The sequence below is a fragment of the Accipiter gentilis genome, chromosome 18 (assembly GCF_929443795.1).
Source record: "Accipiter gentilis chromosome 18, bAccGen1.1, whole genome shotgun sequence".
Lineage (NCBI taxonomy): Eukaryota > Metazoa > Chordata > Aves > Accipitriformes > Accipitridae > Astur > Astur gentilis.
Genome location: NC_064897.1, coordinates 8,083,579 through 8,111,440, shown reverse-complemented (window position 1 = coordinate 8,111,440; position 27,862 = coordinate 8,083,579). Strand labels below are relative to the sequence as shown.

At 48.5% G+C, this 27,862-nt stretch overlaps 1 protein-coding gene across 4 annotated transcripts; it reads right to left on the bottom strand.

Moving 5' to 3' along the window:
* Positions 1-15: 15 nt before the first annotated feature.
* LOC126047831 (alpha-2-macroglobulin-like protein 1) lies at positions 16-27,862 on the bottom strand. 4 transcript variants are annotated; one of them, XM_049822025.1, is made up of 36 exons: positions 27,624-27,743; positions 25,256-25,442; positions 24,768-24,930; positions 23,954-24,006; positions 23,617-23,637; positions 22,059-22,212; positions 21,547-21,631; positions 20,876-20,996; positions 19,949-20,066; positions 18,738-18,847; positions 18,215-18,385; positions 16,653-16,877; positions 16,459-16,522; positions 15,801-15,946; positions 15,499-15,648; positions 14,432-14,629; positions 13,666-13,753; positions 12,894-13,047; positions 10,803-11,031; positions 10,318-10,441; positions 10,016-10,137; positions 9,560-9,611; positions 9,098-9,181; positions 8,529-8,705; positions 8,122-8,203; positions 7,347-7,503; positions 6,335-6,409; positions 5,957-6,128; positions 5,272-5,486; positions 4,752-4,967; positions 4,243-4,358; positions 3,482-3,572; positions 3,125-3,193; positions 1,812-1,914; positions 1,058-1,099; positions 16-199 (listed from the first exon to the last, which is right to left on the bottom strand). In XM_049822025.1, exons 1-35 carry the CDS (start codon positions 27,692-27,694, stop codon positions 1,059-1,061), a joined length of 4,404 nt encoding a protein of 1,467 aa, XP_049677982.1. In that variant the 5' UTR covers positions 27,695-27,743; the 3' UTR covers positions 16-199; position 1,058. The 4 variants fall into 4 exon arrangements, 3 of the variants coding, with proteins under 3 accessions (XP_049677982.1, XP_049677984.1, XP_049677983.1); XM_049822027.1 differs by having other exon boundaries at positions 16-1,099; positions 27,624-27,862; XR_007508715.1 differs by lacking the exons at positions 16-199; positions 1,058-1,099; positions 1,812-1,914; positions 3,125-3,193 and adding an exon at positions 3,794-3,919 and having other exon boundaries at positions 3,530-3,700.

Sequence of the window (27,862 nt, the reverse complement as noted above, 5' to 3'; positions counted from 1 at the left end):
CACTCAACCAGACAGTTCTAGTCTCCTGACTTTTAATAAGATTTTTAAACAGGCACAGTTTGAGCCTTTCAGAAACTAACTGCTCAGCAGGAAATTTCAAGTATTTTCTATTTGCTTCTCATCTCCACGTGGTGGCTGTTGGCAGGGGTGACAAAGGACTGACGGACAGAGACTGCAGAGGATGGGTCTGTTCCTGTTCCTGTGAAGACAACAAAGGACAAAAAAAACCCCAAACAAATCTGTGTTCCTGAAGTATTAAAACTATCCACTGGGAACTCAAAGGGTTTTTTGCACCTCATGACAAAACAGACCCACCAAACCATCAAGGACAGGGCTCTCTCTGACTCTACCCATACAAAGCCTACAGCAGAATCTCCACTAAAAGTGTGAGGCTTGTGGCAGGCATCCCAGGGTAGGGCTGTGTGTTCCCACAGGTGATTCAAGAAGAAGGTGTATTTCTCCATCTCATGGGCTGTGGGCAAGGAAGCGTGCAGATGCAAGCAAAGTTTAGAATAGGAGCAGGCACTGGTCAAGTTCAAGCTTTGCCTTTGCCCAGCCTGGAAAGAGAACGGGCAGGTGCCAGTTCCCTAGCACGGATCAGAAGCCAGGCTGAGACTGTGAAAAGCTTGGCACAGAAAAGAAGTCAGGCCCTGCAGTAAAGGTGAACGTGGCGTGTTGTGTGCACAGGGCTGGAGGGATGTGGAACTGCAGGAAAAGTGCCAGGAAAAGGAACTGTGTTGACTTGAGGAAAGTGTATTTGATGCAAAATGCCAGGACTGGTGGTAGGACTCGGGAGAGGCAGCCCTTGTTTTCTGTAACGTACCTCCAACTCTGCCATGAGCTGGGCACCTCCAACATTCCACTTCAGTTCTCCCTTTCCCTCAGTTTAACCACTAGGATACAGGAACTCACCCTTACTTAACATTGCCAATCACTTCCTATCCAGAACCTGCAGTCCGGCCAGTTTCTTGACCAAAGGCCCTTGCCCACATCTCCCTCCCGCTCCATACTCTTCAGGACCATGCCTGTGATGACAAAAGAGGTGCTGGGCCCTCACCTCACTCGCACGGGGCACTGTAGCTCATCACTGCAGTTTCTTCTGGAAGATGAGAAAAAGAGTGCTGGTGAGATATACTTGCCAAAAACTCACTAAAGCAACCCAGCATTGTGCCTTTGTTTCTAGGAGCAGCATTCCCTCAGCTTACAGGCCATGACTCTCCTCCTCTGTGACACATGAAACCACTGGTACGTGTCAAAAACTAGTGTGTGCAGCTAGTCCGGATTCACCCAAGTCATGGGGCTTGTGATCTTTTAAAGCCATAAGTCCCAAACAGCTCCATTACAGTTATGGATTCCTCACTTTCTGAAGCAATAGCAATCTCTGACACATTTCCAGCTTTTGCTCCCACTTAGGACCCCAGAGAACAGAGGACAAGTTGTTTTCAGTAACATTCTTCTAAGAGGGGCCTCACTCTTCTAAGCCATCCCCTCTCTGTGGTCCCTCTGCCTTTACTGCCTCCCACAAAATGAGTGTACAAAAGCACAGCTCTGAGCTCCTTGCTCCCCTCTTGTTGGGAGAGTTAGACCCTAAGTGGATCTACATGCCAACTTCAAGCTTGCAAGTTCTGGGACCAGAGGAAGAAGGAGCTACCATTTTGAAACCCAGGAGGGTGAGTCCCTCACTAGAGAGCTTCTAAGGGGCAGTTAGATAAACAAGTCAGGGATGGTGTTGTCTTAGACTTGACAACTTCACAAAATGTCTTTCCGGTGGTACCTTTGGGTGGTTTCTTCAGTACAGCATCTGAGCTCACCTGGCATGTAGTAATCGTAGACCTTGATAGTAGCTGGCTTACGATCCTTCACTTGCATGTCCTGCTGCACCCACAAAGTGTAGGTGTGAGGCTGTCTAGTCAGCTAAGACAAAGAGATGCAAGGATTACAGCCAGAACCAAAGTCCTGTGAGACATCCCTTCCACCTGCTCTCACTCAGGCTCTGTAGAGACCTCACCACTGTGACAGATCTGTTCTGCTTTCCAGTCCATCTCAGAAATATCTTTTACTTCACATTCTGTGGCCATCTCCCATTTTTTTGTCACCATATATAACTCAGCTCATGAGAGACATCAGACCCACAGAGTCAATATGCATTAGGTATCTAAAGGTAGCACTGGTGTTCCCAACCAATCCCACATTCCCATCCAGCTCTGCTCTGAGCTCCTTCATGCACCTTGCCTCAGTGGCAACTTTCTTATACACAGTCCCATTACATGAGCTCTTATTCTCCAGTCTCACACAACCCTCATCATTAAGCTGACAAGTGCAAGGTGTGGATGGTAGAAGTTACGTGACCTGCTGTTGATTGGGTTCTACCTTGTGCTACCTGGCAGCCTGAACTGAAATCTTTCTCTGTGCTGCCATTCTGCTCTGTGCTCTAGATGTAACAAAAGCAGTGTCTCTGCAAGCCTAATGCACGCACATGACAATAACCTGCTTACTATGAGGCTAGCTTAGCTCAGCTTATTGACAACTGGGGATGAAGAATCGCAGAAATGTACAAGTGCTTCTCGGAAATTCTGAAGTTTTTAAATTCTTGCCAGGTCTTGTTTCTGATGCTGTTTAGGTATGCATGTAGCTGGAGGGGTTGTTAATCTGTTGCTTAATGAGGCTGTGGAGCGAGCACTGCTGCTCACACAAACCATCTGGTTTAATTTTGAGTGATCTTGGCAAACTCCATAAGTCAATCTTGGAAGCTCCCTACTACATTCAGGCTGCTTAAGGGCTTTCTAAGGGCTTGAATTTACAAGTTGGATACTACTACTATTCCCCAATCCTGATCAGACACTGTATATGGACTTTGAACAGTCTCTGAACAGTGCCAACAGATGTAGGCTTAACATCAGAGTTAGCTTCATTTCACTCGAGTAGCCCTGTGTACGGGCTCTACTGCTGAACTACTGCAGGCTGACACAACGCACTTCTCCAGGTTAGTAAATGTGGCCGGTGTGCAGGAACAAGAGCTCTGGATACTTAAAATACTAATAGAACCGAGACACAAGAGTAAGCCAAAAGCTATCTGCCAGTCCATAGTCCTTTTAATAATGAAATTAGCCTAAATTCCACTCACTTCCTCCAGGTAAAGAATGACTCGGTCAGCTTCACTTTCAACTTTCTTCACTAAAGGCATTTTCTTTAGCTGAAAATAGGGGGGAAAATGTCAGAAAGACTCTAAAAGAAAGCAGAAATATTCAGAGATATTTGTCCTTGTGAGAACATGGGAAAAATGTTCACGTGGCCAAGAAAGCCCTTGGGGTAGGGGAAGGCAAGGTGTGGCCTGGAAGAGACTTCGGGTATAAAGATTTCTTGGGAAGAGAGGAATGGTGTTTCTCTGCCCACAGGAATGATCACAGTTCTGCATACAATCCTGCATGATGGACAGCCATCACTGTTCCCATCCCAGCTGGACACAAACTCGCGGTCTCACCTCTTCCAGTGAACCTGCCACGGGGCTGTATCCAGACAGCAGCTCCACTTGGATCAGGACCATGTTGGTGGACACACGGTTCCCTGTGTAGCTGCAGCAGGAACCCAGGGGACAGCGCTAATGTTACTTTCTGACCCATGATCTCCAGATACTCCAGCCCAGCTTTGGTGGAGGAATCTGCCTTTCCTTCCAGTGTTTCTCCTGTAAGCATACCTGTTCCTGTACAGTAATAGATCTTTGTGCTTCCCCGATCTCTCTTTCAATTATGTTGAGCCAAGGAGAATAAATTCCTTGGAAGGCTTCTGGAGTTACCTTCTCTAGGCATGGCAGGGAATATCACATCCTCCGCCAGCTCCCTTGGCAGTTCTGTCCCAAGTCAGGCAGGGGTACAGCAGAGGAGAGTGGAGTGACAGTCAACCAGGAGCAGAGGAGGGAAGACTTAGGAATAAGTGTCAGCAGTCAGTCCCACATGACCTTCACGTCACTAGTGTTTTGAGACCTAATCCTAGAAGGGGGTGGGACCCATAGACCTTGGGAGAACTTGTGGTGACTGGCATGATAATGAGATAGGACTATAGCCTGAGCCATCCCTCTGGGGCCTGGTACTTTTCACCCAACTGAAGATACCATAGTTAAATGAATGGGGACATCTTAGCACTTGGACCTCATGAGTGAAGGGGAATCCTGGCCAGCAAGAGACTGGTGTGGTGCCAGAAGCCTCTTAGCACAGAGGAGGCAAGGGACAACTGAGTGTCTCCTACCGAGCATGAACGGTGACAGGGAACTGGGTGGCGTTGGGTGCGGTGCACTCTGTCTGCACAGACATAGCAAAGGTGACGTCGGTCCTCAGCGGAGGGATGTGGTACCTCAGAGTGGCCTGCCAGGACAGAAAGAAGCTAGTTCGCAGAGAATAGCAGGGGTTTTTTTGCTGGAGAGCATCCTTGGCTAGCGTTTGGCTGCTGTCTGCTGTCTTGCACAGGCGTAAGAGAAAACTATGTGGCAGAAGCAGAGGGTCTGCTAGTGCACTGCTCCTGGTAGTGCTCACTGGACTTCTTGGAGGAGCGGTACAGCTCCGACTGGGTGGGGATGATCCAGATTTCATTTAGGGAGTTGCTGTTGGATCCCAACTACTCCCACTAGCCTTGAAGCCCAGATTCTTGCAAGTCACTGCAGCAATCTGTTTTCAGTGTTGGCTCAGTAGCAAGGTGAGAGGTTCCCTGGCTTTCAAGGTTTTTCCTCAGACAGACCTTTTCTCCCTGGCTGGGCTTACCTGCAGGAAGAGGCACCCATGGCCCTGCACATGCACAGTATAATCTTGGGGAATGGCTGGCAGCTCCACTCTCTGCAGCAGGAGGCGATTGTTGTTGTCTACTTTGATGTTTTGGCTGAAACCCTCAGAGGAGAGAGAAGCCTGAAGATCAGGGCCATCCTTGCTGAAAGTCTTGGTTGCATACAGGGCTAGGGCTTCCAGAGCAACCACTGTGTCCTGAGGAAAGAGACACACATTGGGCAGAATAGGTTCCCTGCTTCCTGTGCATGCCCAGTCCTTAGACTTTCCCTCCCTCATACTGCAGCTACAGCACAATAAGCGTTGAGCTTTCCCCTTGGACTTTTAGCATGGGATTAGCTCAGAGGAATACAAATATTCACCTTTTCCCAACTCCCAGGAGCTGTAAATCCATACATTTTTATTTTTTTTTTTTACTATAGGCTGCGCTAGAACTCACTGCTCTCATAAACGATAGCTGACGGCAGGTTGTCCGGTGATGATGATGTCTCAAGGGGAGTACCTGGGTTGAAGCAAAGCCTCCATAAGGGTTTTGCTGCTTGGTGAGCCAAGACACAATCTGGGATGCCTTTCTGATTTCATCTGAAGACAGACTTGACTTTGAAAGGTGAGCCATGAGGATACTAGAGGTCAATTCCACATCAACAGATGGAGCTCGATACCAATATAGGGAGTCTTCTTCCTGTTTTGACTGTTGGCTCCAGAATATTTGGTTATCTAGAGGTGGAGTGGGAACACTTATGGAGTGTGTAGCTGTATCTAATGACCTTGGAGTCCTGCAAAGCCCCTGTACCTAGGTACTGAATGAACATGTACATTGGGACAAGATACAGGTGAGTATCTTCCTATTTGCCCCACACACCCTGCTTTTCCCAGTAAAAACCTAGGCTGGGAAGGAGCTCTACAAAATCCACAAAGGTCTCCTCATTTGAATGACTGTGAGACCAGGACTGTGAGATAGAGAAAGAAGTAGAAAGTTTTCTCTTTTCCATAGAGAAAAGTCTGTCTCATGGTATGGCTATAGCCTGTGACAGCTTGGCAAACAGAGGCTATCCAAGCCTTGGGCTCCCCACAGAGCTCTGCCAGTGCCCCCCACTCCTGCCCACCATTCCCTTGGTTGTTCAGTTCTGGGATCCCTATGCAATTCTGCCAATGGCCCTCTCTCCTCTCTCCACAGTCTTTGGTACCTGATATTATGGCGGCGTTATCCAATCTTTCGAGGATTTTCTGCCTGAGGGCCTTATCACCTGCTACTGCAAAGGCATTTGCGGCTAGTGCCAGGCTGTAGAGGTTGGAACTGACAGTATCAGCATCGACCAGGTCCTTTATACATTTCAGAGCTTTCCACACAACTGGGTCCTAGGATACAATTGAAAGCACACCGGTTGCTGGCAGGGTGTATAGGAGGGAATGCAGCCTTGATGTGTGCAGAGGAGGGTGGGAACAGGGACAGGACACATGGGGAGAAAACTGGTAACATAGCCCTGCGTGCACAAAGGCAGAGCATCAGTACCCTGCCTGCCGAGAGCCTGCACACAGAGGCCATCCCTGCTGCCGATACTCACGGAGCGTGGCATCCCTGAGTGTATGAGAGCTGTGATGATCGCAGAGCTCAGCCCCAGTCCTTCCTCCACTGCACCCTGCAGCCACCGCAAAACAGAGAAAAGGAGGGCTGCTGTGAGAAGGGAGGGGGAGAAGTTTTCCAGTGCCTTCTGGTGCCTGAGCAAAAGCCAGCACAGTGCCAGGGCTGGTATCTACTCTTGCAGGTCCTGCTAACCAAAGCACTTCTCAGCCATGATGCCCCAAGCTCCTCTGGGTAGCTGACTCCCTCCCTCTGCTGAACACATTCCCCTTTCCCCTCCCCTGCAAAAGATATTCAGCAGCAGATTTCAGTGCTGGGGAAAGTGATGTTCCCACAAACCTGCTGCAAGGTGGCATCTGACTTGAAGGCCAGGACAGTGGCAAGGGTAGGGAGGAGCAAAAGAAAAGGTATCTTTTGCAAGGGAAAGTGAAAGGTACCATTCTCTTCACTTAGGGGATTAATTATTTGGAGTCCTGTCCACCGAACTACTGCTGGCTCCACTTTGGTGGTACTCTGTGTGTGTCTCTGCATGCACAAGTGCTGTGTTTCTGAGTGTATAGGGCACATCCATGGCAAGGTGAATCTCTCATGAGTGACTGCCATCAATTTCCATTCACTCCATTTCTGACTCTGTACAGGGGGGAATTCAGACTGAAGGAAGAAACAGCAGCTCAATAATGGGAAAGGAAGCTAAACCAGTTTACCACGGGAATAACACACAGCTTGAAAACTTTTTTTTGAGGCATGTATTAGCTTTTGAGACGAGGCTAGGGCAGAGCACTGGTTCAGTTCCCATGTGCATATCATCAAATCCAAACCTCCATCATTTGTAACTTGAAAAAGTGCCACCATGACTAAGCACAACCCTGAGTGTCACCCAAGGGCACATCAGAGCCCCCCTCATGCAGTAGGGTTCATTTGTTCTTGGCACCCAAATTGGGCCAGAAAGTGAAGGAGTTCTGAGGTACCTAATGAAGAGCCAGGACATGTCATACCATCAGACCGTTGTTGAAGAGCTTTCCCACACTCTTGAAGCAGCCAGATGGAGTCTGACTTTTAATCAGGGCATTGGCAGCATCCTTTATATTCTGCTCATCTATGTGGATGAAGTGCCGGGCTTGGCTGAAGGTCTTGAGGACAAGGGCAGTAAGCCTAGAGCCAAAGAAGGAAGAAGAAAATCAAATTGAACCAGTCACTGATGCCCATCTCCAGTAGGACACAGGAGTCTCTGTGTCTTCCACTATCTCACCCCTGGAGAAATACCAGTAGGCCAGATCCTCTGTGCAGATGGAGAGTTGGAAGCAATGCACATGAGTTAGATGCTCTTGAAGCTTGAGCTTGGATCCATTTGCAGCAGGAGAAAAAATATTCACTGACAGCTCTGTGCTTCCTCCAGAGCTTGGCCAATTCCAACAGGGTGCACTTGTGCAATTTAAAGCCAGGAGGGCTGATATTTAGTGAGCTCACTCGGGCCCTTTCCCAATCCTGTTTGGGCACAAAGCACTCTGGAAAACCTGGAAAGAAGGTGTCTTTGCAGCCAGGTTTTCAGAATCAGCCTCACTTGGGGTGCCCAAACACAAACAATCAAACAGGGGTACCTAAAGTCAGTTCATTGGCACGGTTCTCTTCCAAAAATTCCCAGGAGCGGTTTCTATTAAAAACTCCACACCTCCAGACTCCCTCAGTTTCTCCAGACCAAAATCCAAGCCAGCTTGAGCCTGACCAGGTCAAGCTGTTGTTCCTCAACTGTGTTTGGCTATCTCTGCTTACCATGTGTTCCCTGGCTCACTTCCTTCCCCAAAGGCACTGTATGAGCCATCTGCGTGCTTGTACAGGAGTTGCCGCTGATATCCTGTGGGAAGAGGCTGAGGGTAGTGAAGATGCTCTGTGTCCATCGTGTTATCAAGGTGACAACCTGCCCCGCCAATCCTGCTGATCATTATAGAGAGCGCTGTCTCTGAGGAATTCAGCAAAGGGCTTTCAGAGGGGTGCCACGTACCCCTTGTTCAGCTGAGACACAGCAGCCTGATTAACACTGCTGTAATTCCCACGGTGTCAGGCAAGTGATGCTGCACAAATCTCTTCAGCACCTAGCCTCTGCTGAGATCCCCACCGCACAGCCTACTGTAGTGGACGTTACCAGCTCAATAACTCAACATGACTAGAAATCCACTCACCGCTTTCCAAATAGCCAATTGCCTTCTGTTTGATTTCTGGAGTCAGTTGTCCTGTTTCTTCAAGATAGCGTGTGATAAAGACGTTGGGGGCAAAATGAACCATGTTCTGCTCACCACAGCCACTGGACATCTGGAGGAGCTCATCTATGTTGTCCAGTGCTGTCCCCAAAATGTCACCTGTAGGACAGAACAACAGCTTTGGGAGCTTTACATATCCTTGCATGTAAAAAATTTCTGGTCTCACCGATTCTCCAGATAACCTGCTAAGACTGGTCTCAGTTCACCTCTGCTCACGCCAGGGCGACTTTAATATCTATAGAGTCCTGCAGGAACAGTGATATGGTACTTGTCTATCTTTCCTTTGGCTGGGTGAAGTTATAATGTCCATCTGGCCCAGTGTCACTTGTATAAGAGAGATGGGATGCTTCTCTGAAGGACGTAAGGGCCCAGTATCACACCTCACTGTACACATTCCCTCTTGTTACTCTGTTAAAGCAGACATGGTGGCACCAGAAGAAAAGACTCCTGCAGGGAAAAATCTTACTTACCAAGACCCCCCTAAATCTCACCTAAGAAGGAGATGTGGGCTCTCTCCGACCCAAGGACCATGTTCTCTGGCATAGTGAAAGAGATTGTCTCTGAAGCTGAAGTTCCTGCAAATGGCAAAAGCATCAGAGCAACAACAGGGAGAAGGGAGATGGCAGACCCACAGGCATCCCCAGGAGATGGTATAAACAAGGCTGGGATCACCTCATTAGTTGGTGAAATCAGCATTTAAAAGAGAGGATGACACAGAGATCAGGCCACCCACTGATTAGTGACTGTGATGTGGTTAGGCAGTACTGGGTGGAGCTGAATGGCTTTGCCTCTCCATTAAAGCTCCAAAATCCCTGACTTTCCCCTCCCCATGCACCTCCAGATAGTCCTAGAGTTGTTCACACACCACACTGCTTTTTTTGGTCTCCTTGCTCTGTGCGCAGGTACAGCCCCAGTGGTAACACAGCCCCTGTCTCTGGGGTACCTGCACCTACCTTTAGGGCACAGGAGTGAGGTGTAGGTCTTTTCCTCCAGCAGTCCCTCTGCCTGGTGGGAAAAGGCTGGTCAGCTCCGAAGGGAGAGCAGGAAAATGAGATAGCAGCTGCCCAGCACCCCACCTTCATGCAAGCAGCTTTTCCGTCCTCACGGGCCACGCAAAGGACCTCGCACAGACAGTAGGAATACGCGTTCCGACAGTGAAGTTTCACTGGGAGGCAGGTTTCTAAGCTGGTACCTGACCTCTGCCCCCAGTTCTGACGTCTCTGTCCCATCGAGTGGAGGTGCTTAGCTCATGCCCCGACACAACCTACCCTTAGAATCACTCCTTGATCAGCCTCCCTGAGAAACGTGCCTACCTGCCCGGCCAACTCTCCCTTCCCAGAGCCACCCGCTCGGCCGTTTTGAGCTTGACCCAGTTCCAACCTCGCCAGGACTCTGAAGCATTCTCTGACCTTCACCAGCAGGTGTTTAACCACTGTGTCCTTCCCTCCAGACTCTGGCAAAACAGCTGTATTCTCAGGGCAAACATCTTCCTGCTCCATCACCTCAGCAGTGACAGTGAAATTCACCTTCCCTAAAGAACAAAACATCAAGAGGCCGGTCGGCACATCCATGCCTACGTTGTAGTTTGCTCAGCCTAAGGCTGCTCGCTCATGCTTTTCGTAATAGGCCACTCTCCCTTCCAACCCAGCTCTGGTTTCCTCAAGAAGCTCTGCCAGTGCCTCCCACTCCTGCCCCTCCCTTGTCCCCTTACCTAATTTTGTAGCCTTCAAATCCCAGAAAAATGTTTTTGCTGAATCAGGACACAGACAAATAGTGAACCTGACATTTGCATGCACAAATTCAAAATCCCTGGAGTCCATTAGGCTAAGCTGGAGCTAGAGGTGAAACAAAAGTGAGTTTGGGTTACAGAGCTGCTGCTGTGTTTTTCCTTTCAGCTCCTTTCCTTTCAGATCCAAATGTCAGTCAAGCCCAGAAGCCCAGGGTGAGTGTGATGATGGCCCTGTTGCAATATCTGTGGGACACCAACAGCCCACGGACATTGCAGTCCTGTAGGGTTGAGCTTATGGGGAGGGATTGACAGAGACGGCTCTGCAAGGAGCTTTGTGAAGAGCTTCCTTGGTGGTTTTTGCCCTTGTTTTTTTTGGAGGAGGCAGCCCCTTGTCTGGGTCTCTATCAGAGAAGGACTGTTACCACACATCCCCCTGCCCAAAAACCATCCTGGAGGGAGCCACTCACCACCATGCACTGCTTCAGGTAGTTGAAGACTTTGACTTTCAGGGGAAATAACTCTCCCCGGAAAACAGAGTAGGGCAAGGTAGGTTCCACGAAGAAGGGCTTGAAGCTCCGCAGGTTGGTGGTCTCTGAGATTCCCAACCCATGGCTCGCTGAGGTGCAGAAGGTCATGGCTCTCCAGTCTGTGATACTGTCGGGTACTGTGACAGCTAGCTCAGCAACCCCTGAATCACTGAGGAGAAAACAGAGTGGAAGGGGTTGTCCCCATCCCTGTAAAGATTTCTCTTGGGAAGACAAATGCAGAAGGAATATGAACTGGAAGTGTGTGTGAAGGTGTGGGGATTCCTATGAAGTAGGACAGAGGTATGGGAAGGATAGCAAATAGGTGGGCAAGGAAGGACTGAGAGGCAAATGCAAACCAGAATTTGCTTCTGGATAGTGTTGCACCTCAAATTCTTGTTTCGTGTGGGCACACAGGACTCCCAGGGATCCATGTTATACACCCAGCTGTGCCAGGGAGTACTGTGTGACACTCGCACCACACTCCCACCCAAACTCCCAGCCACAGCCTAGCAGTCACCATTATAAGGGTCACTTACAGATCTGCATACACAAACCAGAAGATGGTCCCTGCCCTGAAATAGGCATAATCCAGCCAAATGAGATGGAGAGGCAGAAATCCTATTTTACAGGTGGAGAACATTGGCATGTAGGAGAATGAAGAAAGCCAAGATGTATGAATAAGGGGAGACCAATGGATGCTGCATAACTTGACTTTAGCAAGGCCTTTGACACAGTCTCCCATAGTATCCTTGTAGCCACATGAGTGTGGACTGGACAAGTGGATGATAAGTTGAGCAGAAAATTCGCTAGACCACTGGGGACAAAGGATGGTTATTGGTGACACAAAGTCCAACTGATGGCTGTTTACCCGTGGCATGCCTCATGGACTGATACTTGGGCCAATACTGCTTAATGGCTTTATTAATGACCTGGATAATAGGAGAGACGACATCCTCAGCAAGATTAGCAGAGTAATCTTGCTATGTATTGGCAGACTCTACCTTGTTGGGCAGGGGTTCCTGATACGCTGGAGGGAAAGGCTGCTATTAAGAGGAACCTTGACAAGCTGGAAAAATGGGCTTGAAAATGGCTAGATTCTGTATCTGGGATGGAATTATACCATGCAACAATACAGGCTAGGCAGTGACTGGCTAGTAAGCAATATTGCAGAGAAAGAGGTGGGGGTCCTGGTGGATAACAAGTTGAGCATGAGACATCTCATGTGCCCTTACAGCAATGAAGGCCATCTACTTCTGGACTATATTAAGATGACTGCAGCCACTGGGTTGAGAAAAGTTATTTTTCCCCTGTATTTCTCCATTATGGGACCACATCTGGAGTACTGTGTCCCATTTTTGCCTTCCAGTATAAGGAAGATACTGATATATTTGAATGCATCCAGTGGAGGACTACCAAGATGGTCAGAGGGCTGGGACATTTGATATACAAGGAATGGCTGAAAGAACTGGGGTTTTCAAACTTCAGAGGGAAAGGCTAGGGGGAGACCTTTTAGCTTTCTAAAGCTACCTATTGAGAAGGTGTAGACACATTGGAGCCAGTCTCTTCTGAGGTGCATACTGATAGGATGAAAGGTAACAGACACAAGTTGGAACATGGTAAATTCTGACTTGTGATAAGAAAAAAAAATAACATGAGGGTGGTCAAACACTGGAACAGGTGCCCGGATAGTCTGTGGAATCTCCATCCTTGGAGATACAGAGAACTTGCCTACAACCTGATCTAACTGGACCTGCCTTGTGCAGGATGTTGAACTACAGACCTTTGGAGGCCTCTTCCATCCTGTAGGAGTCTGTGATTTTAAGTTCCCCAGGATCATTTGGAAAATCTCAAGCAGAGCCAGGAACTGAACCAAACCTCCATTGTCCTTGTCCACTTCTTCACACCTCCATTTTCTTTGTTGTTTTTTCACAGATGGAAATAATGCCCCAGCTCTGCTCCTGCCCATTCCCTCTCCATTATGCCTCATAGGAGGTCCAGATCCATGGATGGCCACAGCCCATAATTACTCACTTGATGGGAACCAGAGTCCAGATGAATGTCTCTGGAAACCAGGTACGTGCTGGCCCTGCCTCGCTACCCAGCTCAATGTGCTCTGACTCAGCACGTTCAACTGCAGCATCTGTTTCTCGGTCCAAGTTGTCCAAGTCTGCCAGCTCGCCATAAGCTATTGGGAATACAAGCATTCATTCAAAGGCAGAGCAACTGTGAAATCAGGATAGAGTTCAGCTGAGAAAAGCTCAACTCTCCATCCCTCCCACTCCCACTCCAATCCCCCTTGTCCTCTCCAAGGTGTCCTCGACCTAATTCACTGTTGTCTTCCACGAGACAACCCAGGAGACCATGTGAATTCCAGTATGTGTGTGCTCCCCCATGAGCAACTCTACCTGCTCACACTTTTGCCCTCAACCCCTGCAGAAAGGCCTAGATGCAGCACAGTGCCAATCTTGGCTCATTCTCTGGTTTCCAGCAAGACCTTTCTTAGTCTTACAGATGTTCCTTCCTGAGACAGCTGCCTCATTTCCCCCCTTGACCATATTATCTTCCTGCCTGCCAGCAGAAGCTTCCAAGCAGGTTCTTCCTATGCAGCCACCCCTCCAGTGCACTGGGGACACACACACGTCAGGACCCTTCCCCTCGTCCTGTGGTGCACATCTCCCGTGCAACCTCCCACTCATCTCTGGAAGCCATCCCCAGTTCCTCAGCACACTGCATGTTCAGCTGCCCTTGTGCAGCCTGTATGTTACCCGTGATTTCCAAAGAAACAGGATAAATCGAGATGTACACATGTAGTTGTAGTAGTAAGCGGTCTGAGTGCGGCACTCAATTGGAGACTTGATTTTAAGGCTGGTTAAAAATGTTAGACCTGAATTCTGGAGGAAAGAAGGGGAAAAAAAGAAGGTAGATTTCAGTGAAGGGGGTGGTGTGTCTGAGGGTCTGTCTCTGCCCCCCACCTCCCAGTACATCGGCCAACCTGTGTTGCTGCACCTCAGCCCGACCTGTGAATTTGTACAGGGAGAGAATGTAGAACCACCCTGCTCCCAAAGCCTGGTCCTGGCCTCACACCAAGGGAGGCTCTCTCCAGTCAGGATTGTGGGGGTGACTGCTCGCACGTGCATGCCCACACATAAAGTCATTATTTTGGCACCACGGTTTGCTGCCCACCCTAACACAGACTTGTTCTCATCTTTCACCTGCTATTCCTTTCTACTATTCTTTCCCTCCTTCTCTCAGGTGCTTTGCTTTTCCAACCTCCAGTTTTCCCTGACTCAGGCTGACACTCCCCTCTCCTTCCAACCCCTAGAAAGTCTGAGGGTCTTGAGCTTGGGATAAATAGGGAGCTGGGTTCTAGGGATCTGCCTGATAGATTGGAATTTATCAGGCTGGGAGCATGGAGTGTCAGAGATCTCTCAGTTCAGAAGCTCGGCAAATTCGGAACCCAAAGTTGCCAGCATTTACAGGAAAGACAGTCTGTGAAGCTACCCAGCGCTGACCTGGGATACAAAAGGGCTCAGCTCTGATATTTCAGGTTTTCTGGAAATTAGATTTACCTTCAGCAGTTCATAAACATCTGGTTGGGACACTGCGTAAGTGTATGTGTCGTACATGAATGGTGACATTGTTTCTGGTGGAAGGGTGGTTTGAGGGGAACGGATGATTTCTGGGCTCTTGTGGATAGAACAGTAGTCACTGTAAGAGTCTGTGAGGGTGCTGGGGTGCTCCTGAGTATAACTGAACATACTGTACACCTGTAGACAGAGAATGAAAACAGTACAGGTCAGTCTGAGAGGTGGGAAGTTTTCCATTTCTATCCAGAGATTTTCTGTGACAGCAGAGGCAGAGTTTGGATCCTGCCTGCCACAAAAGCCCAGCCCCAAGGTTTTTTGAGCTTCATGGAGAGCTTGTACAGGTTTTAGATGCATAGCACCAGAGATGAACACAAACCCCTCTGGGGTATGGCTGCATAGCTGTGGCCACTTCCAGCTCGTAGATTGTACCTGTGAGCTCAATGCATACAGTGAGGACACCTTCGCTGTAAGAATCATTATATAGCTTCTTGTCTGGCTGAAGGCACATCCTGGATCCACCCAGACAGTGTCAAGAGGCAATTCAAGGGTCCTTAGACCCAATGCACCCCAGGTCTAGAGGCAAAATGAGACCCTTCCACTGCCAAGTCACCACTTACAGGCCAGTCTGTGAATGGAAGGACTGTCTGGTTCATGTGAGCTGGAACAAAGACGTGGAGCCTATCACACCTTGGGCATTTTTTTTAACATAACTGGTTTTTTTCAGAGCACTGACATGAATTGGTGTGGGAGATGGAAGTCTCTTGCCATCTGGCCGCCACTGTGGCAAAGCACTCTAAGTGTAACAAGGATGTGACTTTGGGCTGTACTTGGGGATGACAGTGGGTTATTCTATTACACCCCTCCATAGAGACTGGAAATTTTGACTGGTGTTTGATGTTGTCCTTCGTTTTTTTCTCATTAAACGATGTCCTGTCCCCATTCAAGTACTTGTTGGTATAGCCACTGTGTCTTATTAACCAGTGTGTGCAACCAGATACTCACAAGGCACCTCCCCAAAACTAGTAAGGCTCAGCACTAAAGTCACTCACACTATCCATGGATAGCTCAGCCTCTGGCCTCAGGAGAAGGACGCTCTGGTCTACAGCACGGATGCTACATAAGGAGCCTGGTGCAGCCTGCAAATGGAGATGGACAGCCGATCCTGGGAGGGCCACTGTGTCTGAGAAGCCAAGCTTCACCTGAAACAGCAGAAGAAAGGACTGAAGACATTGACAGAGGAAGGGAAGGGGAGACTGTAGCTACTGGATTCTGCTGGACATCTACTGACAATTTGCAGTTAATTAGCTACCCTCCAGCCTACCTGCCCCCTTATGTTTTATGCACTACTTACATGGTTCCTGAAGCACTTGGAGACTTTCAGTCTGAAGGTGTCAGCTGCCACTTGTCCCTCAGGGAAAGCAGTGTAAACAAAGAGGGTAGCCATGGGTGAAATGAGGTCAATGGGCAGAGTGACATTGAAAGCCCCATTATGCTGACCTGAAGGAGGAAGGAGAAATAGAACAAGTATAGGAAGAGGCAAGGAAGTCTGTCTCCAAGGATTACAGCAGCAACATGCTCATCCTCTATAATAATTTTGTACAGTTACTTGGATAAAAACTCTTCTGCTTTGCTTCTGGGGAGGCCACAGATGGACCAGGATGTAGGTTAGTGCCATTTTGTAGCAGTGACCTTACATCATGAGGGATCTTGGCAACAGTGTGCACTTTGCACCTGAGTCCAGCATAAAGATTCTGTGGGTTTTCTTGGAGGTGTCTGATAATTCCTGCTTGGCAGATAAACTCTGACAATTTCATCATTTGATCAGGAAAAAAAAAAGGGGAAATTAAAAGACAGAAGAAAGATAGCATTTTGCCATTTCCTCTTGATTTTTTGTGCCAGATATGTTGTTTCCTGTTGGTCTCAGATCTCTTGTCTCTCCTTCCCCATTTAGTCTGGAAGGGCTTTCCTGCTGGGTCCTTAATCTGTTCCTGGTATTTAGATGCTCTTACCTAATGGCGGAGCAAGAAGTACTGTTGTTTGGCCGTGATGCACAAGGGATCCTCTGGCCAAAACCTAAAGGGTAATGAAGAGAACAAAGGGTTGCTAGTGCCTCTACTCCACATCTCTGGGCCAGCAAAGAGCCCTGTGCTGACACAGACCTGTCACAAAGCTGACCTCATTGCCGGTGCTGCCCTGCACTCACCAGGTGGTAGAAGTCTGCTCTGGCAGCGCCGACCCCCAGCTCCGTGGCTAGGATGCGATAGTGCACAGTGACCTGCTGCGCGTCCCCGCAGGGCAGCATTGCCTGCACTGGCTGGATCCTCACAGAGCTGCGGCTGGATGAGTAGAAGGCCCTCAGTGTGAGGGATGCAGTGCCATAAGACACCCTCACATTTTGACCGCCTAAGTCCTCCGGCTGGGTCTTTGCCTGTGGCACAGAAAAAGTGGCTCGGTGTCTGAAGATTTCTTACAGCTCTCCCCATGCCAAAAGGCTGACTGGACAGCGGGCTCTGAACTCTCCCAAGGCGAGGTAAGGTGTCTATTTCCACCGAAGCCAAGCTCAGTCAGCCCCTTTCTGTGGAGCCTGGCATTGCCTGCCCCACCGTGCTCTGGGATAACTACCACCTAAACAGGAGACAGGGAGCTGTATACTACTAGGGCTTGGGCTAGAGCCTGAACTTTTGCAATGCCGCTGCTACCCCGGGAGGAAGCCAGGTCGTTAGACTGTGTAGAGTAGCTTATTAGTCCCTGGATCAAACCACTGAACCCTTTGCTTCTGTCTGGTATGTGTATGGAAAGTATCAGCATGGATCTGCCCTGATAATGTATTTCACTGCTCAGTGTTATGCCACTCACACGCTGTATTTCTTTTAGCACTTTCCCTGATCCATAGGGTAGAGGTGGCAGGGGACAATTGAAGATCAATAGCCTTGCTTGTCTTTGGCCTCTCTGCACTGAGACTATGATATTAACAACTTGTGGACTTCCAGCAAGGCCAAGATCCATCATCTAAGATACTGTATGCCCTCTGATAAAGAGACAGTGTCTTGACTCAAAGTGTCTTGACCTTGAAGTTTAGATAGGACGGGTATTAGGAATCTACCCCTACAAGCGGACAAGAGAGCCTTCCTTGTTAATGGGAAAGCAGATGCAAGCTTTTCTTTGTCAATTCCCTGTCAGTGGCATCCCTATTTAGCGCCTTACATCCTGGTTACCTGCTTTGCTCCACACTGGCTTGCAGCAACCGATTCCTTACTAGCCTTCCTTCTTTCCCTCCTAAGTGTTCTGCCTCTTATATCCCAGGCTTCTCCTAACTCTTATTCTAAGAGGAAACCTAATGCAAACTGGTCACTGGTGTTTTCTTCTCCACATGTATTTTCAGATGCTTCTTCCTTAGCTCCTTTCCTGTCTTCCCGTTCTATACCATGTGGGAGTTCTTCCTTTGCTCTCTTGTCCCTGCACAGTCCCACAAAGCTCTTTTCACCTCAGACAGAGGTGCTATGTTGGTAGACCTCAGTCACAACTTCACGGGGCCTCTGTCCACTGCCCCATCTCTCATCACGTCTCCTGACTGCTAAGGGACTGTGCGGCACCAGGGGCCAGAACACTGGCTCTGCTATGGGCTATTCGTCTTGCCCTAGATCTGTCACTTCACTGCTCTGTGCCTCCATCTCCCTGGCTATACCAAGACAATGACATAGACTATAGGTCTGAGGGATGCATTGCTTAGTGCTGGCCAAATCCAATGTAATTATTGGGCTTAACCTGTAGCAGAACTTTACTGCTGTTGTCCCATGCTGACGTGTCTAAGGTGAAAGAGGCCATCCCAGTATCATCCGTAAAGTAGGTCTTGGTCTGCTTCCTGCTACCATGGGACACTGTAAGAATCACCTCCTTGTTCTTCAGGTGTGTCCCATTGGTACTTTTGAGTTCCAGCTGTAACGACGCAAAAAACAGTTAGAGAACTGGGGGCCTCAGGACTGAAAAACCTACCTCCCATTAGAAGTCCCAGGTCCCCTCTCTGCAAAGGGACTCAGTGTGAAGTCTAACTCCTCCAACCCCTCCCCATTTCTGCAGCAGCCATCTCATCTGGCAAAGCCACGTGCCTCTCCTGTGGTCACACCTTTGCATTACCTCTTGGTCGAGGTGTCAAAGGAGAGACTGGGACAGAGGACCGTGCTAGCAGCTTTAGGCAGCTCAGAGCAAGGGGACCCCTCAGTACTTCTGTGCCTGCCATCTCCTTAGGCTCAGCTGACGGCGTTTCCATGTTTCTGCCCTGTTCACTTACATTTCCATAGTAGGGAGCTCCTTGCTGATAGTAGTAGCTTGTCCCCCAGAATTGGAGAGTTGTGATATCAAAAGTGACCTTGCAGTTTTCAGTGGTGTTGAACTCCACGCCTAGGAAAGACAGGAGGTGCATGCAGGTCAATATCATGCGTGTGAGCAAAGGCAGCAAGATTGGATGGACGGAGGTAAAGAGTGGACTATCACTCACAGGGGATTGTAGTTTCTCCGTGTAACTTCAGGAGTCATTTAACACACCCACTTCACAATAATGCCTCCTACGTTCTGACCTGCTAGAATGACAGCAGTCTTCCAGGAGGTCTCTGCCAGACAGTTCTCAAATGCTCTTTCTGACTTTGTTTAAGATGGTCCTACTCATAATTGTCCACTTCCATTCTCCTCCCATTCTCACAGCAGAGTCACTAGAAGGCAACATTTTTCCTTGCCTTCACCATATTATTTTACAGTCTGCTGTCTTGTCATGTGGTGCCCACCTGAAAGCAGTGCAGTCGTTTGCTAAGTGAATGTGTGTGTCGCTGCTTTCAGCAAGGGGCTGCAAACCATTTTCTTGTAAGGAAGGACTTGTAAAATTTTGTAGGAGAGGAAACCTTACAGGATGGGATATTTAACAGTAGCTCTGGACAAGTAGCCTCATCTCCCTGTTTGGGACATAGAGGTAAATCTGACAAGGAGCTATTAACAGTACACACTCAGGGCCTTGGTTATCACTGGTTGCTCTGAGTATCTCCTTATTCCGGTGGACTTTCCTGAAGTATGGTTAAAGAACAAAAGAACCTGGCCTGACCCACCCCTGTGCACATTTCTACTGTGACTAGAACATGATAAAAAAGTAGCTCTTGCCCATCTCTGCCAAACCAAGGTGACTGTCAGAGGTGGACTGGCCACAACAGCTTGTGGAGGAGCAAGCATACTGGCAAAGCCCATCCTGCAACTGGGAGAACTCACATCTCCTATGTGCGTCAGACCTGGGTAGTATGGTATACAAGAACATCCATGCTGCTATGGTGGTCCCAGGGAAAATGCAACCCTCTGAACACTTGATTCCATGGGAGCCAGTGCAGAAAGCTCCAGTGGTTTGACGGGAAGACACAAGGATCCATAAGGAGTCTTAGAGATGAAAACCCCAAAGACAAGCATGTTGTATGAGTGTAAAGTAAAAGATCTTCCATGAAGTGTAGAATCAGTTTTTGCTACCTGTTCCACTTTCTTTCAGAAAAGCCACAGCTTCCAGGTTGAAATCATGATTGTCACCACGCTTCTGGTGGTAGATCTTAATATCCACCTCAGTGGCAAAGCAGCCATCCTCGTTTGTCTGGGGATGTGAAATTGTATCTGTTAACCAATCACGAATGCGTTAATCCCTTCTGCAGTGCAGATCAAACCCAAGGCCCAGAAGTCTAAAAGTACATGACTAAGACACTTGAGTTAAATGAGCAACTCCCACACTGGCATGAAACACTTCTTTTCTGTGGAGCAGTCACTAATAGGAGATGCTGTTTCACAAGTGTCTCATCTTTACACACTCACTCATGTGCCAGTAGCAAACATGAGTTGTCATTTCTCCCTGACAACATGATTTCTTCTGCTAGGGCAGGATTTAAAATATGTGCTGGGTTACTTAAAAATATGTAAGCAAATATAGATATGTTCATTGAAGCCTAGAGATGAATGAGTAAAGTCTGTGCTGAACTGCAATTGCTTGCTTAGATGCAAGAGGTAATTTCTGTGTGTCCAAAACACCTGTTTCTAGGAAAGAGCACATAAGTGTTTACACCACATTGAAAGGTCTTACTAAAAAGCATCCAGTGGAAGTGAATCATGTGGATAGTGTTTGCATTTTTTGTTGTCCTGTTGCAATACCTGTTTTGTAGGCAAATCTGCAGTAGTTAGCTTGCCTACAGATGCTTCTTCCTTTGAGTGCATCTAAGTGCAGTCAGAGAAATCACTGAGAGGGGCTGATTGCTACACTGGGGAGTTAAGGATGTATCAGTCATTCATCCCTGAGCAAAGAGCATGCTGCTTCAATAGCTAATGTCTGTCCCACTCCTTCCTTTAGTATTCTTCCCTGTCTTTGGCCCGTTCCTCTCTTTTGCAAGAGGAATGGGTTTCCCATGTGCTCACCTTGCCAGTGTAATCCTTACAAATACTGCGCTTGGCTTTGGAAGACTTCCAATTATAGCGGATATGTTTACGGCACACCACAGCCTTCACAGTACCTTGGACTGGTTTCCCATACGTGTACCTGGCAAACATAGCAGAGAGGACTTACATTCACATACAGAAACTGGTTCAAGGGTGAATAATAACAGTTTTAGTCTGTGGTTTGCAGCTATACAACCCAGCAGCCTGCAGTATCTTCATGGTTCGTGAGTTCAGCAGAGGTCAAGAAGTTAAAATGACTGCATCAGATTGAGGCAGAAAGTAGTGGTGGGTGAGTTCTATCCAAGTCAATGTTAGTCCCACCAGGCAGTGCTAGGGGATGTTGTGCTGGCTACAAGTTGAGTCATTATTCCTTCCACACTGGTATTAATCAATGCAGCAGAGGTACTGTATTGCAGGGCACGTGCCTCACTGGGGGGATCCACTGCCACACTTTCAAACTCACAGAGAAAGAAGTGGGAAGAGAAAATACAGAGAAAGGTGAGAGTCCAGAAGAATTCCTTAGCAAAGGATGCCAGGGTACCAGACTTTTGGGGTGGGGTTGTCAGAGACTATTTTGAGCTCAGTTATTGATAGCTTTGCAGTTTCCAAACCAGTAAGAATGCACCTTCTGCCATGATAAGTCAGCTCACATGCCACAGATGTGGAGACGGAAGTTCTCCTCCAAGATGGTGACCACCTGAGGCATCTGGATGGAGACACTGAATTTGGGCAGCACTGTTTGAAAGCAAGAGAAATATAATTCAGTGAGAATAGAGAGAGCTCATTTGTTCCAATCCTTCCCAAACGGTTGTTCACAGAAAAGAAAGATCTGCTTTCATTCCCTGACTACCAGCACAGGGCCTAGTAGCGATGTACCAGCAGCCCAGCCAGGAGAGCGTGGTGGGAGCAGACAGCTCTGTCTCCAGAGCACAGCTGTAGGACAGTGTCTCGGTCCATCCTCAGGACACGGGGGAGGAGAAAGCCAGGGAGGCCTGAGTGAAAGCCAGCGATTACACCTACTGGCAGGCAGTTGGACAACTCAGGTGCTAGCACAACCAGCACAGCTGTTCACAGCTGCGTGGCCCATTCAGCTCTGTGTGGGAGAGGAGTGCTGGAGGCAATACATCTTTCTCTGCTGCTGTCAGCTCCCTGAGACTCTTACCATACTCCTCTACCCTGAAGGAATGTGCGCGGTCAGGCATTTTGATGGTGTACTCTCCAACCGGTGCTTCTGCAGCCAGAGGGAAGGACAGATCCACAATGCCTCCCACAGGTGTAACATTCAGCCACTGTGCAATTCGGTTCCCTTTGGGGTCCTGCATAGGTAGTAGTAGAGAGTAGTTATTTCCCAGTGCAAAAAGAGACTCTTTTGCAGGATGTCCAAGCTACCACAGCATGGTCTGAGCACATATCCTCTTGTCCTGAGACCCCTGGTCTATGACACAGCTACAGTGCTCAGGTAAGTCAAAGCTTGAAGAAGATAAGGCTTTTCTTCCTGTCTCATTGACAAAGTCAATCTATCATATTATTGCTCTCTGGTGGCACCGCCATCTCACCGGCTGCTGCGAAACTGTGGTTTACTCCCTGCTTGTCTCACTAAGAGAGAGAAGTCGTCCCTCTTAGAGATCCCTGTGGTGATCTGAGCTGGCATAGCCCCCAGGCCACTGTGGAGAGGGTCAATCCTGACAGCACATGCTGCCTAAGGCATGAGCTACTTGGGAATGATTACTGGGGAGTCTGATGTCTTGAATCCCCAGGAAAGTCTGGGGAAATGAGTCCAGGACTTCATGCAGGGGACCATGACGCCCAGTATAGAAAGGAGGATATAAAGACCTGGGATGCAAGGTATTTGGAGGCTTTGTTGACTGTCACGGTCAGTCCATGCTAGACAATGTTCTCCCACTGCTGGTTCTTGGGAGCGCAAGATGCAGAACTCTGGCTATGGTCACACTGCCCAGCCAGGAAGGACTTAGCAATGAGTTGATGGGTGCTTTATAAATGTTTGACACAAGTAGGAACTGTTGTTTGAAAGGGTGAAGCTGTATCAGAGTACTACATTTGTATAAACTGGCATAAAGCATTGCACAGGTGTCTCAGAAACCATGTGTTTATGTATTGATTGCTTGGTGGGTATGGCATGCAAATGTGCATTAGCTACTGACAATTGCTAGTTGGAACTGTGACCTTTCTGCATGGGTTATTACAAACTCCCCACCGCTTTCAGGTATCTTTCCTCAGCTCAGGTCCATATTTGACCTGTAATATTGAAACTAAATTAACAGATTTTAAGAACAATAACCTGAAAGCTGCTTTAGGAAGTTTCTCTAGCTGTGTAGCCACAACACTAACAGGTCAAACTTTTATTTTCTGTATGTTAAATGTAAAAGTCTCCTTAAAGAAACTTCAGGATTTTTACAAATTTCCAATTCACAGGTTAAAGGGACTAAAAGTCCTGTGACCACTCCAGAAAAGTTTGCTGGACTGGTTTTCAGTGGCACCCATCCTTTACTGCAGGTACCTCTGTGTGATCAGTATCATGACACTGCACTGCCAAACTTGTGTGGATACTAAAGGAAGGAAGGGCAAGAAGTCGAGGACTGTTCCCATTCATTCTGAGGTAAGTGGCTTTCAGCACCCGTATTTCCCCACTGTCATCTCCAAACCTTTGTCTTCCCCAAGGTGAGAAGAGATCACCACTTCCAATAAAGGAGGTGCCTTACCTTCAGTTCCACCAGGCGGTGCTGTGGGGAGGAAATAACAGTTACTGGCAGGATGCTTTCAGGTAAATTACCATCCACCTCCCTGGCATTTTTTATGCCCCAACCATCCATGAGTCAGTATTCCCTAAGCAATTCCCAGGGACTGCCCGTCACCCAATGTCACGAGCAGCTCCTGTGTTGCAGGCGGTGCGCAGTGCTGTTTGTAAGCCCCAAAAGCGACACTGAGACTAGGCGTCCACAGATGGACCACCTAGCTGGGCCAAGCACTCATCCAGAAGTCATGGAGGCAGCCCATAGCATTTTCAGACTTATGAAGGTTTCTCCCCTCTTGACTTACCGTTTCATTGCTGGCGATAAAGTTCTGATCCAAGGTTACAATCCGCAACATGACTATAGAGCAAAAGAAAAACAGGACTGGCTGAAATGCAATCAAGTCTGTTAATAATAATAAGAACGGATGGCTAAGAAAGATGTGCCCATATGCTTCCCTGAGAAGGTGTGGGCAGCAGCTAGAGCCATCCACTCCTGGGCCTGTGCTCAAAGCCCTGCTACGAGCTGGTGGCCTGCTAGAAAAAAAGTGGTTAAGAGAAGCAGTGTGGGGTTTCTGCTGGCTGTGCTGGTGAGAAATAGCATTTTTCTGGACATTGGAGCTGCGGTGGGGCACGCAGTCTTGCCTGCAGTGAAGGTCACGCCAGTGGAAAACGAGGAAAGGCATGGGGCAAACAGCTGTACCCTGTGGTGGTCTGAGCTGTGCTAGGGCAACGATGGGGCCTGCAGGACCGTGATCCTCCTCTGAGGAAGTCTGTGGGAGACAGAGGGATTTGGGGCACTGACAGACTATCGTGGCTTTGACTGGAGCAATCGTGAATAGGACACAGTGGCATCTGAACCTTTTCTCACACATCAGCCAAAACACACAAGCCCTGCTCGCACCGGCACGCTGTCTGAGTATGGGTAGTGCTGGAGAAAGCATGCGCCTTGCTGAGGCAGGAGAGAGGTTCCCCCAAATCCCCCAAAGCCTAGAAGGGAGATGAAGCCTGTGACCCATCTCCCTTGCAGAGCAGGCCCCACTCCAAGCGCTAGAGGCTACTCCCTATTTCGTGGCCTGAGGACCGCTCTTTCTCTCACAAGACTCGGCATTCTGTCCGTACCGATCTGTCCAGGTTTGTACACAGGTTTGTCTGTCTGGATAAAAGTCTTCTTGTCTGCGTGTGTGATTAGGACTTTCTGTTTCTTCTGAAACTCTGAGTTGGCCTCCAGGACTGTGATAATGATAAAAGCCACTTCATCAGGGTTTCCAACAGGATGAGGGACCTGCAGGCATAGTTGTAACCATGATTCAGGGTGGATACCCAGGCTTTTGGAATAACGATTATGATACTGCTTTTATATTGCTCCAGTTCTTCTTGCCCTGAAAGACCTCACCGTACTTTTCAGAATGTTTTCTAGAAGAGTAAAATATCAGTGGGGCTACACAGCAGGAAGGACACTGGCAGACCTATACAGGCTGAAGCAGAAGATTCAGTGCTCGATTAAGATGTCCCCATGGGAAGACACAATTCTTTGCCTTCCTGCCCAGCAAGAGCAGAACTCATGCTCTACCCACCCTATTGACAACCCTTGAAAATATCTTCCTCACCTGGAAGCTTGTGCAATGAAAGAAGGTGAGCTGAGAGATGGACTGAGTGATCAGAGTCTCGTTCCCAGCTCTGCTTTGCAAAGTTACTGTCACGTCAATCGGGACTGCTTGCTGCCTGCTGAGCTGGAGGCACACTGTCTCTGAGAAGGGGTAGTACAGCTGAGATGGTATTGCCACAGCATAATTTCTATTAATAAAGAAAATTTAAAAAAAAGTCAGCTGAAACTGATATTCTAAGAGGCCAGGTTTTGACCATATGATTTGGGTACTTCCTAATAAGACTTCTGGTCTCTTCATTCCACTGTCACAATGCCAGTGGGACAAGATCACGCCGCTCTTCTCATCTATAGGTACTGCAGCCATTAACACTGAGTCTGCACTACATGCTGCATGCACATGTAAAAAGATAAAGTCACTGCTTCCAAAACTGAAAGTCAAAATCAGGTGAAGAGCCCTCCCCACGTCACCCAAGGGATCAGCAGCAGAGCTTGGCTACTTTGGAGGTTTCCTGAGACTTCAGCCTTTTCACTGAACCACACTACATGTCACCATCAGTTTGCTTGGTTGGTTATCTGCTTTCTGTCCTACCAGCTACTCTTGGGCTCAGAACCAGTGCCATGCATATGGGACCCAGTGTCCCGGCTTCGTGTCCCAGACACAGAGTGTCTCTCAGCTCCTGACACTCCTGTTCTCCTTGCTCTCTTATGTCAGATCTCACACCTCCGGGCTACTCTCACAGCTGTGCCTGTGGAAAACATCAAAAGCTGTTCATATTGTTGGGGGTTTTTTTCATCTTATACTGCCCTGCAGTGACTAGGACCAAAGAAAAGCCAACATTCAAGCAGGTCTGAAAACCCTTATCACTGACTCCTCCTGCTTACTGCCTCTGGACAGGTTCAGCCAGTGGCACGTTTTGCGGCAGCGGGAGGGCAGGGCCTGGAAAGATCAGAACAGCAGGAGGCAGGGACATGACCTGCTGGCAGTTCTTAGCTGGAGCTCAGCACCCTGGCAAGAGGGAGTCAAAGTCCCACTGGCCAGGAGCCTTGAGTGCTTTCACACTTGAGCGCTGCCAAGCTGCCTTGAGCAGCTTGTCTGCTGCTGATATGAGGGGATCGGATAACAGATGCCAATGACATTTTGATTTTCCTACTTAAACTGACTCATGGCACCTGCCACTGGGCCAAAAGATGGGATGAGCACTAAAGACTCAGTGCTTGAACCTCCCATACCACCCTTGCTCCCAATGGCCCTTTACTCTGGAACATTTTCTTAACACCCTTTTGATAATTCATCCCTTTCCCTTGCCTTCTGAGCTATAAAAGTATGAGGCAGCATCTCTGAGGCTGTCATTCAAGGATCCCAAGAGCCGGGCTGGATTACTCTCTCATGAATCTACAAAAAATATTGGTGTACAGGTGGGACAGCAGAGAGCCTATTGAAGCAAGCAGTATTTCCATAAAGCAAAGCTTCATGCTGAAGGTAACAGTGGGAAACAGGTAGCAGTCAAGCACCATTTGAGGGGGAGCTGTGTGAGCCTATGGAACACATCCTAGAGGAAGAGGCTGTACTCCCAATGGCAAAGATTTTTAAAACTAGACTTGTGCATGCCACACCACACGTGGCAGGAGGGAACCCAGCTACGACCCAGTGACATATTTCCCACTGTAACATCTACAGTTAGAGCACAGCCACGTTTCTGTTTGCACTTATGCTATGGCTGCAAAAGCAAAGGCCTTCAAAAAGCAAGAGCAAGTTCACAAGCCAGTATATCACAGCAGTGCCTGCTGGAACAGGACTTGCATTCCTGATAAAGTATATGAAGAGAAGCAGTGCTGGGAATTGTCCTTGACAGAGGTCTGAGAAAAGGCATGGAGGGCGCAGATGGCCAGCCAAGCCAGAACAAACACACTGCTTTACAAAGAGCATCCCTATTAGATACCTTGGGCTCATGTTTGCCCAGCTCATAAAGGCACCCAGCTTTGTCCACTAAAGATTTAAATGGTGACCTATGACTCTGGGGAGAAAAGCATAGCCCCAGAGGAAATACATTCTGGAGCACAGCAGGAGATGTGAGATGTTGGCAGGTCAGAATTAAACATATGCAGAAAGCTGGCAGAGTTGCTCTGCCTGAGTCCTTGCAGAAATATATGGTCTACAGGAAAAGCACTTAAAGGGAGAGCCAAGTCGTAGGGGAAGTGTGGGGGGAGCGCGCATGAGCACCAAGTGAAATCTTGGGAATATGAGAAAATACGCCTCTCCGGAAAAGCACTCCTGGTCTTAGGACTTCTGTCCTGTTTCTGTCCCACCACCACCCCCTCAGGATTCCCCACAGACCAGAGCGTGTATGCGAAGCAGCTGAGGTTCTTACAGCGTTGCAGGTGTTCCAGCTGTGCTAGGCAGGAGAAGGATGCTGCCACACAGGAAAGCGATGCTCCACATAGCTGATTGCAGGTCAAATCCCTCCACAGAAAGCTTAGCCTCTCCTCTGTCCCCACTTCGCCCCTGCTTCTGCTGTCTTCCTTCTTCCCTCTCCCCCTCATCCAGAGCTGAAGGACTCTGCAGCTCCTGCCCTGACAGGGTGCCCGTCTCTCTTGGCTTCGAAACCAA